The 14,699-nt window shown below is 49.6% G+C and overlaps 1 protein-coding gene across 2 annotated transcripts in view; it reads right to left on the minus strand.

The window, feature by feature from the left end:
• DIXDC1 (DIX domain containing 1) overlaps positions 1–14,210 on the minus strand; it is a 33,909-nt gene extending 19,699 nt beyond the window's left edge. The window contains exon 1 of one of the 2 annotated variants that reach the window (XM_054291493.1): positions 14,124–14,210. In XM_054291493.1, coding sequence (XP_054147468.1) covers positions 14,124–14,180 — 57 coding nt within the window. In that variant the 5' untranslated portion in view covers positions 14,181–14,210. Of the gene's footprint in view, positions 1–11,084; positions 11,266–14,123 lie in introns of those variants that run through there. The other variant, XM_054291492.1, reaches the window with a different exon arrangement.
• Positions 14,211–14,699: the final 489 nt, after the last annotated feature.

Below are 14,699 nucleotides of genomic sequence, written 5' to 3' on the forward strand. Positions count from 1 at the left end.
GCATCTGCATTGGAGCTGACCCCAGAGCTCTGCATTGCATCTAAAACTGGGGCTGACCCCAGAGCTCTGCATTGCATCTAAACTGGGGCTGAGCCCAGAGCTCTGCATTGCATCTAAACTGGGGCTGAGCCCAGAGCTCTGCATTGCATCTGCATTGGAGCTGACCCCAGAGCTCTGCATTGCATCTAAACTGGGGCTGAGCCCAGAGCTCTGTATTGCATCTGCATTGGAGCTGATCACAGAGCTTTGCATTTCAACTGCATTGGGGCTCACCCCAGCGCTTTGCATTTTATTTAAATTGGAGCTGAACTCCCAGAGCTTTGCATTTCAGCTGCACTGGAGCTGACCACAGAGCTCTGCATTTCACCTGTGCCATTGGGGCTGACCCCAGAGTTTTGCATTTCACCTGTGCCATTGGGGCTGACCCCAGAGTTTTGCATTTCGTCTGCATTGGGGCTGACCCCAGAGCTTTGCATTTCACCTGTGCCATTGGGGCTGACCCCAGAGTTTTGCATTTCGTCTGCATTGGGGCTGACCCCAGAGCTTTGCATTGCATCTGTGGCATTGGGGCTGACCCCAGAGCTTTGCATTTTATCTAAATTGGAGCTGACCCCAGAGCTTTTCATTTCAACTGCATTGGAGCTGACCCCATCTGCATTGGGGCTGACCCCAGAGCTTTGCATTGCATCTGTGGCATTGGGGCTGACCCCAGAGCTTTGCATTTTATCTAAATTGGAGCTGACCCCAGAGCTTTTCATTTCAACTGCATTGGAGCTGACCCCATCTGCATTGGGGCTGACCCCAGAGCTTTGCATTGCATCTAAATTGGAGCTGACCCCAGAGCTCTGCATTTTATCTAAATTGGAGCTGAACTCTCAGATCTTTGCATTTCAACTGCACTGGAGCTGACCCCAGAGCTCTGCATTTCGTCTGTGAGATAAATACGGTTCGTTTCTCACCATCTGCATTGGAGCTGACCCCCAGAGCTTTGTATTTCATCTAAATTGGAGCTGAACTCACGGAGTTTTGCATTTCAGCTGCACTGGAGCCACACCAGCGCTGTCATCCCCTCACTTTGGGGGTTTGCTCATTCCCAGAGCAGGAACCCAGCGTGCAGGGGCAGGGAACCCTGATTATTTAACAATTTAACAATTTAGCGATTGTCTGCTCATTTAACAGCTCCAGGACAAGCAGGGGAGGATTCCTGGAGAGACAAGAGCCTCCCCCTGTACCATTCCCAGCGTGGCTCCTTTGGAACTCCTGTACAGCCCCTCCACAGCCCGGGAGCCGCCTCAGCATTTCCAGTGGCCCAGTTTCTATTCCTGCATGCAGGGAGGCTGCCTTGGGGCCTGGGAGCCAGGAACAGGGGCTGGGCAGCAGCTCAGGAGGGATGCTGTGGGTGGGAGAGAGCAGGGAAACTCAAATTCAGACCAAGGAAACTCAAACTCAGAGCAGGGAAACACAAATTCAGACCGAGGAAACTCAAACTCAGAGCACAGAAACACAAATTCAGAGCAGGGAAACTCAAATTCAGACCAGAGAAACTCAGACCAAGGAAACTCAAATTCAGAGCAGGGAAACTCAAATTCAGAGCAGGGAAACTCAGACTCAGAGCAGGGAAACTCAAACTCAGAGCAGGGAAACACAAATTCAGACCAGGGAAACACAAATTCAGACCAAGGAAACTCAAACTCAGAGCAGGGAAACTCAAATTCAGACCAGGGAAACTCAAATTTGGACCAGGACAGCTCAAACTCAGAGCAGGAAAACTCAAATTTGGACCAGGGAAACTCAAATTCAGAACAGGAAAACTCAAATTCAGACCAGGGAAACTCAAATTCAGACCAGGGAAACTCAAATTTGGACCAGGGAAACCCAAAGTCAGGTTCCTGGTCACCCTGAGGACCCATGTGGCACAAATGACCCCAAGGCCACGAGCAGATGCCAGTGCCTTTCCCTTTGCAGCCCTCCCTGTAACCCTTGCAGGGCTGCTGCCGAGGCTGCCATCCCCTGGGCAGGGTGCAGCGGCACATGGAGGGTGAACAAACCCATCCACTGATGGGATTAGCTCCCTTTTCACTAAGCTCCCCATGACTGTGCCCATGCAGCAGCTTTTAAGCCCCCATCCCATATGATCTCAGCAGGGCTGATGCTTTTAGAGCCCATCAAAGTCACAGTCTGGTCACAGCCCGGCTCTGAATGATCCTGACAGAGGAAATCCAGCTCGGATCACTGGTGGCTGGCTCAGGAAGGCGCCTGGAGCTGTGGGAGGCAGCTCTGCTCACTCAGCACGGCCTGGGGGGCTCCAAGGGGCTGCCCTGGGGGCTCTGGCACAAAAGGGAGCAGAAATGTCAGATCTGATCCATCTTTGCTGGAGCAGAGCTGGCCTGGCCTGGGCAGGGGCTCTGCAGCTTCTCCTGCTGAGGTGGCAGCAATGCCCAGCCCCACTGCTGGGCGAGATGGAACAGGAAATATTTATAAATATGATTGTCTGGCAAAAGATTTTGAGAATATAGAAACTGTAAGTGAGATTGAAATGAAAGCAAGCTTTGAGATCCCTCAGTTACTGAACAACTGGAAAACAATGGTGTGGCCACTGAAGGTAATCCCCTTTTGATGGAACAACACCCTCTGCTTGCAGACAGGCCCAAGGGTCAGAGCAGACCCTACAGCTTGGCAGAAGGGGCCCAAAGAGGAGTTTTTAGGGTTTAAAATGTAACACAGGATGGTGATGTAATGTGGCTTAACTCTCCTTACAAGGTTAAATATAAAGTTTGTACACAAACAAATGAGAGATAATGGCAAGCAAGTGGTTTTCAGAGCCCTGAATGAGGGGGACACAGAGGTTCTGGGGCTCTGAGAAAGGCTTGGCCTTGCTTTGCAAGGCTTGGTGAGGAAAGAGCTTGTGTAAAATGTAACACAGGCTGGTGATGTAATGATTCTTATAGGCTGTGTGTAAATGCTGCAGGATTTGTATCTTGTACTAGATTGGTCAGTGAGAATTACAATATTCAGCACAGAAGAAGATTTATGGTGTTGTAATGGGAACCTCGCTCTCTTACCCTCTCATCCTCTCTCCCTCTCTCTTCTCTCATTCCTGCAGAGCAGGCCCCTGTACCCAGGCCCTTTGCAATAAACCCCAAATTCCAAGACCAGAAGAAGATTTATTGTATTGTAACGGGAACCTCGCCCTCTGATCCTCTCTTTTACTCTCTCATTCTCTCTTTACCACTCTCTTTACCACTCTCCTGCCCTCTTTGGGGCCTGCTCTGAGCTGTGGCTGGCAGCTCCCAGCAGGGCCCTGCACTTGGCCCTTTGCAATAACCCACAAATTCCAAGCTCTGGCTTCAGAGATCTCTCATCTCCATCCATCCTGACCCTCCTACCCCTGACACTCCTACACTCCACAAGTTTTTATTTTGTATCTTTCTAATCATTTCAGGGACTGGCACTGATTCCCCAAGGACACAGCTCCTCCCTGCTTGCAGAAAATCTGCACTTTTTGGAGGAGTCTCTGTGGCTCTTCCACTTCTGCCTCATTTAGAGGAAAATCCCTTTCACCAAGCAGTTTGTTTTCTGTTCCTCCTCTCAGAACATTCCTCGTGCATTCACAAAAAAAAGAATTTTTGGCAAGATTTTAGTCTCTTAAAAGAAGGAGGAGGTTGTCACTGTTATTATTAGTAAAAAATAAAAAAGCCATCCCAGAGCAGTTACATTTTAAACAATGAGCATTTAAAGGAGGCTTCTGAGGCAATGGAATTGGGATGGCACCAGGACAGAGTCGTTTCACTCCCATGGCTGCTGTAATTCTGCAGACTTACACCTCATTTACAGACTCCCTTGGTTGGTTTTGGGTTCTTTCCATTAAACATCAGATTTTCCTGCAGACGTTCAGACAGTTGGACTGAAGAGCGTTTCCTAAGTTTGTACCCAAAATCCTGGCAGGCTGAGGGACTTCAGCAAGAGCCCTGGATTGCTGCAGAACTCAGAAATCCAGAGAGGAGCTGTCAGTGCTGGCAGCTGAGGGGAGCATGTGACTGAACCTCCCAAGGAAATTTATCAGAAATAAAAGTTAAGTGACCTAAAAAAAGCCAAGTACTGTGAAATGCATGAAGGGACAAAGCCCCCGAGCTCAGCAGAAACCCCAAGGGCAACTTTTGAAGCTGGAAGGCCCAAAATCCTTCACTACTCAGCTTCTCACCAACATTTCTTCCAAACCCAGAATTTTTCACAGGAAAAGCAGCCTGGTGTGGGGTGTGCTCCACAGAACACACATTATTCAGGATTATGGTGGAGCTAAGCTTAATCCTGTTTACATTAACACAGCTTTGTGTTCCAAAAAAAGCCCCTTTTACCTGTACTTGCCATGGGGAAGAGCAGCAGCTGTACCTGAAGGGAGCTGGAGCTTCTTTGGTGTTTTTGCCTTACTCTGGAACACTTTGCAGGGCAGGAGGTTTTTAAACCCAGGTCTCGGGGACTACAGGACATCCCAACAGAATTCCATGGGTAAATTACAGGTTGGGATATATGAAGTTAATTTTTACCTCTCTGGGATCAAAATATGGCACTTTTTGGTGTTGAACAAATGGACAAAATCATTTTTCTAGCAAGGAGGCCCTGCTCGCTGCCACCTTCCAGTAGATCCTGGGACTCTGTTTCCTTCTGTTCTGGAACCAGATCCCTTCTCTGCATTGATTTGATGAGCTGGAATCCATCCTTACCACTGGATTTAGAGAATCATCCTGCTAGGATGAGAGTTTTGGGGCTCAATCCTCTAGGATGAGATTTTTGGGGTTCTTTATACTGATTTCCCTTTGTGCACTGCTTTGATCAGCTGGAATCCATCCTTACTGTTTGATTTAGGAGATCATCCTCTAGGATGAGGGTTTTGGGGCTCTTTACATTGATTTTTCTTTGTGCATTGCTTTGATCAGCTGGAATCCATCATTCCTGTTTGATTTAGGGAACCATCCTGCTAGGATGAGATTTTTGAGGTTCTTTACACCCATTTCCCTTTGTGCACTGCTTTAATGAGCTGGAATCCATCCTCACTGTTTGATTTAGGGGATTATCCTGCTAGAATGAGGTTTTTGGGGTTCAATCATCCTCTAGGATGAAGTTTTTGGGGCTGTTTACACTGATTTCCCTTTGCGCACTGCTTTGCTGAGCTGGAATCCATCATTCCTGTTTGATTTAGGGGATCATCCTGCTAGGATGAGATTTTTGGGGCTCAATCATCCTCTAGAATGAGATTTTTGGGGCTCAATCATCCTCTAGGATGAGGTTTTTGGGGCTCTTCACACCATTTCCCTCTGTGGCACAGTTGTGGCCACTGCCCAAGCCCCAGAGCTGCTGAGGGCAGCAAGAAGAGCCCAGGATGAAAAGAATTCCCTGTTCCTCCCCACAGAGCCCTGAGCCAAAGGTCTGCAGCAGCCTAATTGCATCAGGTTGAGGCCCTGAATGATTTCTAAGCTTTCTGACATTACCTTAATTAGATGGGGACTGTAATTGTCCACCCAGCCTTCCTCCAGTTTGCTGATTAATTTTTTGTTGCTTTTCAAGGAGGCCTTTGTGGAAGCAGAAAGCACAAACTCCCAAGCAAAGAAAATTATTCCCTCTGCTCTCAAAGGCAGAAAAAGATTTTTTTTCCCCTCTCAAAACTGATGTTTGAACGTGATTCAGGTTTTTTAATGTGTTCAGATGCATCCAACAGTGAAAACCACCCAGTCATGACCACAGTGAGGCCAGAATGACCAACAGCGCCCACAGGAGTTCTCCTTCATAAAACCTGTAATAATTTAAAGCAGGTGTTGATTCCCAGAGTGCCCAGCCCTCCAGCAGGACATGGAATTTCTGACTGCAGAGTTTTCCACCTTTTCCTGAGTTCTTTCTTTACCCATTAACAGGAGGAGCTTAAGTGTAAGCAGCAAGAACAAATTCCACCCAAACTCCCTAAATTATTTCAGCCCCTTTGATTTTCACTTCTTGTAAAGCCAAAAGCTGCCATGGCCCATTCCAGAGCCACCCAGGATGAAGTCATTCCCACCTGTGCCTAAATCCTGGCATTTCATTAATTCTGAGCTTAATTTTGAGTTTCATTTTGAGTGAAAGGGCTTAATAATGCAAACGTAAGATCCTGAGGGAGCAGCACCTCTCACATGATGCTCAGCAGGTACCTGAGGCCCTTTTGCCACCCAGGCAGAGCTTCTGTGCCAGCTACAGGCGAAAAATAAAGGCAAAAAGACTGGCAAAGAGCTGAGCTTTGAGTGCACGGAGGACTTCGGAGCACATGATTCACCCTGAGCTGGCAGTTCCAAGCACTGACACATCCCCTGGTGCTCTGGGGGGGAAAAGGAGCATTGTTCCTCCTTCAGCACCATCCTCATCCCCAGGCAGCTCTGAGGGGACCCTCAGCTCCTCAGGACTCCAAAATCTGCAAGCAGAAACTTTGCAGATTGGAAGGACACCCGGAGAGGCTCCCTGGCCCAGAGTGAGAGCCCTAAAGGCACATTCAGGACACAGAAATTTTGGATTCCCTCATGTCTCCCGTGTGCCATCCCCTTTTTCCTCTTTCCACCCAAAAAGCAATAATCTTCCTGCTCCTGGAAGAAAATGGTTTGAAAAGCAGAAATGCGGGAGTGCTCCTGTGCAAATGCTCTGTGAGGACACCCTGCCAAGGGACAGCCTGGCTTAGCCACCAAGGCAGGGACTGATCCCAACTGCTCCACCCTAATCCCATAGAGCAGCAAAATCTTGCTGAGGAGTCCCACTGCAGGCCAGGCACCAGGGTTTGGGGGGAAACCGATAACAGAGCACATCTGGGGGTACATGCAGCTGTGGGGAGCCCCAGCTGTGTTTTCTGCAGGGGTTGCAGGGCAGCCCAGACACCCTGCAAAGGCTCAGCCCCTGCTGCCTCCCCCAGGCTTTAGCAGGGCGGGGAAGGTGTGAAACGCTGCCAGGCTCACCCCAAAGCAGAGCTGGGGTGATGAACCAGCACCTCCGGAGCTTGGGGTGGGATTCAGTGCCCCTGAGAGAGCCCTGGGGCTGAGCAGGATGAGGGAGCCAGAAGTCAAACCAGCTCTCCATGGTGAATCCTATTAATCCTATAAATAGCGCTGGGGCAGGAGAGGGTGAGTGCCAGCTCCTTGTGCTGACATCACCCAGCTGAGACCTCTTGGTGACAGATCAGGACCGTGCCCCGAGGGCAGTAGAGGGGTCCCACCCCAGAAAATGACTCCAAACGGAGAAACGAACCCAAATCATCCCCAGGGTGAGGAGTCACAGATCAGGACCTTGCCCCAAGGGGAACAGAGCCAGAAAATGACCCCAAATTGAGGAATGAACCAAAATCACCCCATGGCATTGCCCAGGACAAGGAGTCACAGATCAGGGCCTTGCCCCAAGGGGAACAGAGCCAGGAAATGACCCCAAACAGAGAAACGAACCCAAATCATCCCAGGGCAAGGAGTCACAGATCAGGACCCTGCCCCGAGGGCAGCAAAGCCAGAAAATGACTCCAAAGAGAGAAATGAACCCAAATCCCCCCCAGGACATTTTCCAGGGTGAGGAGTCACAGATCAGGACCTTGTCCCAAGGGAACCAGAGCCAGAAAATGACCCCAAACAGAGAAACGAACCCAAATCACCGCCAGGGTATTGCCCAGGGTGAGGAATCACAGCTCACAGGCAGGATGGCACCTCCACCCAGGCAGGGTGAAGGAGAGGGGTTGGGAAATGCAGGAATCACCCACTGGGCTGAGAACCAGGGGAAATGCCCCATGGAACAGCTGGTGAGGGGCAGGACAGCCCTGCAGCTCCCTGCAGCCCAGAAATGGGGGAGATTCCCCCAAAACCTGCATTTCAGCCTGCCCTGCTTGCCCCACAACCCCTGCCAGCCTCCCTGGCCTCTCTGGAATGGATTGTTTGTTCAGCATAATCTCGGGGAGGGGGGGAAGAAAATAGTTATTTTAAATGACTCACTGCACACGGGCAGGCACATAATGAAGTTTGCCACAGGAAATGATCCTCCAGCTCGAAAAAGACAAGGTGTGGTGTTGTTCAAATGCAGCCTGGAGCTGCCAGGCCCGCTTGTGACACGTTTCTCTGTGCCCCATCTGTTTGCAAGAGCTGGCAGAAGTGTCAGCACATAAATAAACTGCATTTCCCCGAGGAAAGGGAACAGGCTGGGGCCACATGGACACAGTCAGAGCAGATGAGCCCCCTCTCTGTGGTTCCCTTTCATTATAAACTCCTGCTTTTAGCAGCCACACATCCCCGGGGCCCCATCCAGCTGTGGGATTGAATTATTTATCTGCCTGGGAGCCGCAGAAATCCCCACAAACAGCAGGGAAACACCTTCAAGGCAGGGCAGGCCATTAATGAGGGGCTTTAATGCCCAGGGGAGACTTTGCTGCATCTCAACATCAAACAAAACCATCCTGGCCTCAGATGTCTGCAGGTGACAGCATCCACCAGGGCCCTGGCTCTGAAAGGAAGGGGAAAAAGGGAAATAAACGGGCCTGAAGTGACAATTCAGCAATTTCGGGGTGCCTGGAGCAGGACGGGATTCCTCACATGGTGGAGAAAGCAGCAGTGCAGAAGGACAATGCTGCTCCAGCACTAATTAGGGATAATTGGGCTGCTGAGGAGCCCTCGGTCACAGGGGATGGAGAGGGAGGGGGAAAAGGAGAAAAAGGGACAAAGGAACCTCCCCGAGGCTCTTGGCTGTGCTGGGTCTGGTCAGCACCAGGCATCGGGACACAATTCCGCGTTAATGTAAATGTAAACAGCACCAGCATGGGGACACAATTCCACGTTAATGTAAATGTAAATAGCACCAGGCATGGGGACACAATTCCACCTTAATTTCTGTGTAAATAGCACCAGGCATGGGGACACAATTCCACGTTAATGTAAATGTAAATAGCACTAGCATGGGGACACAATTCCACGTTAATGTAAATGTAAACAGCACCAGCATGGGGACACAATTCTACGTTAATTTTAATGTAAATAGCACCAGGCATGGGGACACAATTCCACCTTAATTTCTGTGTAAATAGCACCAGGCATGGCGACACAATTCCACGTTAATTTCTGTGTAAATAAACACCCAAACGGGCCAACGGAGACGGGCAGGACTCAGAGCTGGTGATCACAGCAAGGATGGAGTGGGAGCTCCTCTCTCATTCCCAGAGCCTTGGCAAATCCCAGGTCCTCCCTTTGCTAAACCCATTTCAGTTTTACTTTTGTTGGGGCGTGTGAGGAGGCAGAGATCCCCATAATCTCTTTTTTCTGGTGGCAGAGGGAAGTTTCTTCCACAGCTGAGGTAAAACCAGCCAGGGCCAGACGCTGAGCATCGCTGGGGTTCACTCCCATCATTGATTAAATTATTAATAAATAAGTTACTAATTGTGCCTGGGGAGGATGTGCTGCCCCCAAGGACAGGAAGTACTGCTCGATCTAAACCCAGACCTTGGCTGGCTAAAAATGAGCTGACACTGTGAGGAGGAGGAGGAGGAGGAGGAGGAGGAGGAGGAGGAGGAGGAGGAGGAGGAACGGAGCCATTCCAGCCCCAGGAGCCGGGCCAGGCTCAGGTTTCACCCCCAGTTTGGTTTTCCCGGATTCGGGAAGCCCAGCAGGGGTGTCCAGGGTTCATTTTTCATTTTCTGTGCATAACAGGCACGGCACGGCTGAGGAGTCACCCAACACCAAACAGAATTCAGTTCTGTGCTTTAGGAAAGGATAAAAATCCCCTAAAAGTGAGAGAGAAAATAGCAGCAGCTCTGGGCTTCCAGCAAATCCCCACTCAGTTTTTCTTCCTTTTCAGCCCCAGCACGGGCTGCCCGGGCATTATAAATATCCATAAATACCCAACAAAACTCATTTTTGTGCCCCCCAAAGAGGGAGGTCCCACTGCTGTCCCCCCACAGCTGCGGGATCCCCATCTCTGCAGTTTCTTGTGCATGTCCTTATTTTACAATTCATTACCTTCCTAGCAAAATAGGCGAATAAAAACACTTTAAAAATTACATTTTCCCTACCAAGTTGCATTTCAGTCCCCCGAGGATTCATTTTACAGAAAAAGACGGGGGGAAAAACCCCAAAGCAGCTCTTTGGCTGCCTCTCCCAAGCAATGTGAGTCCATAAATGAGACTTCCAGCCCCCAGCACACATCCCTCAGCAGAGGAGTGGATTTTACACAACAAACGCTGCCCCACAGTTTGTGTTATTTATGGGACCCCACAGTTTGTGCTATTCACTGGGACCCCACGGTTTGTACAATTTACCGGGACCCCACAGTTTCTGTTATCTCCAGGACCCTACAGTTTGTGTTATTTACAAGGAACCCACAGTTTGTGTTATTTACCGAGACCCCACAGTTTGTGTTATTCACTGGGACCCCACAGTTTGTACAATTTCCTGGGACCCCACAGTTTGTGTCATTTACAGCGACCCCACAATTTGTGTTATTCACCAGAACCCCACAATCTGTACAATTTACCGGGACCCTACAGTTTGTGTTATTTACTGAGACCCCAGAGTTTCTGTTATTTCCAGGACCCCACAATTTGTGTTATTTCCCGGGACCCCACAGTTTGTGTTATTTACTGTAACCCCACAGTTTGTGTTATTTCCCGGACCCCACAGTTTGTACAATTTATCGGGACCCCGCAGTTTGTGTTATTTACCGTAACCCCACAGTTTGTGTTATTTACTGTAACCCCACAGTTTGTGTTATTTCCCGGACCCCACAGTTTGTACAATTTATCGGGACCCCACAGTTTGTGTTATTTACCGTAACCCCACAGTTTGTGTTATTTACCGAGACCCCACAGTTTGTGTTATTTCCCGGGACCCTACAGTTTGTGTTATTTACTGTAACCCCAGAGTTTGTGCTATTTCCCGGGACAGCAGCAGAGCAGCGAGAAGAGCTCCGACCCCTCCCGTAGAACCAGCCACAAACTCCTCACCACCTCCCGCTCCCCGCTGATCAATCTCGCTGTTTCCCCCCATTTCTGCCCCCCGATTCCGCACTGCCCCGCCGTGCCTTCCTCCCGGGGCAGCCGGGGGCCGCGGCTTTACCTCGCTGAATCCCTCCTGCAGGATGTCCAGCACGCTGCCCCGGGCCAGGCAGGCCAGCATGGTCCCGGGGGGCTCAGGGGCCGCGGCGCCGCCTCTCGCTGCTCTCCCTCCTCTCCCTCCCGAGCACAAAGGCCGGGAGGCGGCGGGGAAGGGCTCTCATGGTCCCATCTGTGCGGGCCGGGCCGAGCGGAGCCGCTGTGGGCGTGCTCGGGGGGAGGAGGCGGCGGAGATGTCACTCGGTTGTCACGGCGACGCCGCGGCTTTGCGAGATGCGGGCGCGGGGGGGAAACATCTGAAAGCCATTTCCAGGCGAAAGGGGGAAAACAGACCGCGAAACCATCCCCGAAATGGGGTTTTTCTAAACGAGATCTGCGTGGAGCGGGGGGAGAGAGGAGGAGGAGGAGGAGGAGGAAGGGAGGGAGGGAGGGAGGTGATGCCTTGCACGGGGAGCAGAGCGCTGAGAGGAGATGGTTCTGCAGCCACAGGAAGCCACAAGGCAGGCCACGACGGCTGGGAGGTTCGCAAGTTTGAACATTGAATTTTTCAATGAAAAAAAAAAAAAAAACAAAAAAACAAACCACCAAAAAAAACCCCACCAAAAAAAGCCAACCCCCCCCCCCAAAAAAAAACCAAAAAAAACCCAAACCAACCAAACAAAAAAACCCCAAAAACCAACCAAACAAACCCCCTCAAAACAAACAACCAAACCAAACAAAAACACCAACAAAACCCCCAAAACAAACAAACAGCCAAAACCAAAACCAAAACAAAACAAAAAACAAAAAAAATTCAACCCCCCCCCAAAAAAAACCCCAAAAAACCCTAAAAAAAACCCCAGAAAAACCAAAAAAAACCCACCACCAAACGCGAGAGAAAACGTCCAAACAATAACCACAACGCCCAGCTCGTTCCGTACACCACTAAGTGCTCCCAGGACAGAAATGGGTATCGGGTGTCCCCAGGCCGCCTCTCGGAGCCGGTGTCACCTTTCAGGAAGCGCCCGGGGAAGGAAAAAAGGAAAATGAAAGCGGAAAGGGTGAAACCCCCGGGCAGGGGCTCTGCCAGCCCTGACCCTCCGCTCCCAAAATCTCCTGCCAGGATTTCTAGGTGTGAAACGCGGTTCAAAATAAACTTGTTTTATTTTTTTTTTCCCCCTGCCTAAGTGTTGATGCATCCCGAGGAAAAATCAATGGCACAATTTCACAATTTTAGCCCAGCACAGCTAAAATACAGAAAGAGAAGCAACAGGTCGGTTCCCTCTGTAACCAACCCAAAAGGAGGCGGTTCCCTCTCGTCCCGCTCTAAATTATTCATTTTGCTCTCCTGCTTTCCATAATTCCCCGGGAGTGGAGATTTTGATGTTTTCATCGGTTCTAATGCCACATCTGTTCAGCAAAACAACAGATTACAGCCAGGCTTTGCACAAAGCCTCGGAAGCTGGGGCTGCTGGGGGCTTGGAGCCTTGATCCCGTTCACTTTTGAGCTTCAAAATGCCATTAAATAAATATTTAACCCCTTTTTTTTAATGCAATTGAGTAGCTTATGTCTGTGCAATTCCAATAGCATTTTGTGGGAAAACGAAGTGGTTCCCCCATGAGACAAAAAGTGACCTAATTTTGGAGGAAAAACCAACAAAACACACTCAGAGCTTCCAGTGTGGAGTTTAAAATGCTCTTCTTGACTAATAATTTATTACATTTTATATATATATATATATATATATATATATATATATATATATATATACAATATATATAGTATATTATATATTATTATACATTATATATTACATTATATTATATTGTATTGCATTGCATTGCATTATATTATATTATATTATATTATATTATATTATATTATATTATATTACATTATATATAATTTTTTATATTTATTACATTATATGTATTTACCACCTGTTTTTTACATGGCAAACACACATTTATAGGGGATTTGTAATAAAACAAGGAAGGATTTTGAGATTTTTGGGTCGACCAAGAAGATCTGGGATGCAGGGGCTCCCTTTCATCCCATCTCCCTCCTGCAGAGTCCCCTCCTGCTCCAGCAAAGGCAAAAATGTTCCAAATGTTCTCATTTTCCCTGCTAGGCTCGGGCACAGCCCTGCTCAGAGGTTTTCTCATCAAAGATTTCTTTCTGCAGGAGTTTCTCGTTGTATCCTTACAGTTTCTTATCTGTGCCTGAATGCCAGGGAATGGAAACCAGGCTGGACCTGCTGAGCCATTCTCCTGCCCATTGTGGGGACACAAATGGGGCTGGGCTGGGAGTGGGGGCTAAAAATAACTTTTAAAAATTAAATTCCACTTCCCCCTTTGTGCTTGACTCCCAAGTTTCCAGCTGCTGGTGGCAGGGTTGTGTTTTGCTGTCCATTTTACACAGGAGCTGCCTCTCAGTGCTGCTTTTGCCAGGAGCCTCTCACTAACAGGAAATTGAGAATTCTCCCTGAATTTTCCCAAGGGAATTCTCTGCCCAGTGACACCAAACCCATGGGGGTGACACCCAAAGGATGCCCCAGCAGCTGCCCCTGGGGTGAGTGACCTCCCAGCCCAGGCTTGGTGGCACTCGGTGGCATTGCCATCTCCTGGCCACTTCCAGCATGACCCCAGCCCTTGTCCTTGCGCCCTTCTGGTCACTAAAATCGGGGTTTGGGGGGTGAAAACAAAAGAGGAATCCCTGGGTCAGGAATATTTACAGTCTCATACATCACTTTTCTCTCTCTGGTAGCAAAAATCATTTCCTGAGACCTGTGGGGCTGACTTGTTCATTACCCAGAGATGATCACACATAGATGATCCAACCCCATTCCTGGGTCAGGAATTCACCCGTGGGGTTTGTGGGGATGCAGCAAGAACCCAGAGAGCTGCCCGAAGGCACGGCTGCACTCGTGTCACTGATCCCAAATCCTCCTGAGGCACCAAAAGGGACAGAAAGGGCACCAAAGGGACAGAAAAGGCACCAAAAGGAACAGAAAGGGCACCAAAAGGAACAGAAAGGGCACCAAAAAGGCTGCTGGGAACTCACAGAGGGTGCAGGAGGCTGTGGATGGTGACAGGGCCCCGTGCCCATCAGAGTCCCCATGCTGGATGTCACCTCAGTGCCACGGGAGGGTCCCAGCACTCCTGAGCCTGAGGGGAAAAGCAAATCCATCAGGGAGTTGGGATGTGATGGGATTGATGAGTTGGGATGGGATTGATGGGTTGGGATGGGATGGGATGGGATGGGATGGGATGGGATGGGATTGATGGGATGGGATGGGATGGGTGGGATGGGATGGGATGGGATGGGATGGGATGGGATGGGTGGGATGGGATGGGATGGGATGGGATGGGATGGGATGGGTGGGATGGGATGGGATGGGATGGGATGGGATTGATGGGATGGGATGGGATGGGTGGGATGGGATGGGATGGGATGGGATGGGATTGATGGGATGGGATAGGATGGGATTGATGGGATGGGATGGGATGGGTGGGATGGGATGGGATTGATGGGATGGGATGGGATGGGATGGGATTGATGGGATAGGATAGGATGGGATTGATGGGATGGGATGGGATGGGTGGGATGGGATGGGATGGGATGGGATTGATGGGATAG

The sequence above is a fragment of the Melozone crissalis genome, unplaced genomic scaffold (genome assembly GCF_028551555.1).
Source record: "Melozone crissalis strain CALT ecotype California unplaced genomic scaffold, PUWL_Pcris_2 ptg000092l_1, whole genome shotgun sequence".
Classification (NCBI taxonomy): Eukaryota; Metazoa; Chordata; class Aves; order Passeriformes; family Passerellidae; genus Melozone; species Melozone crissalis.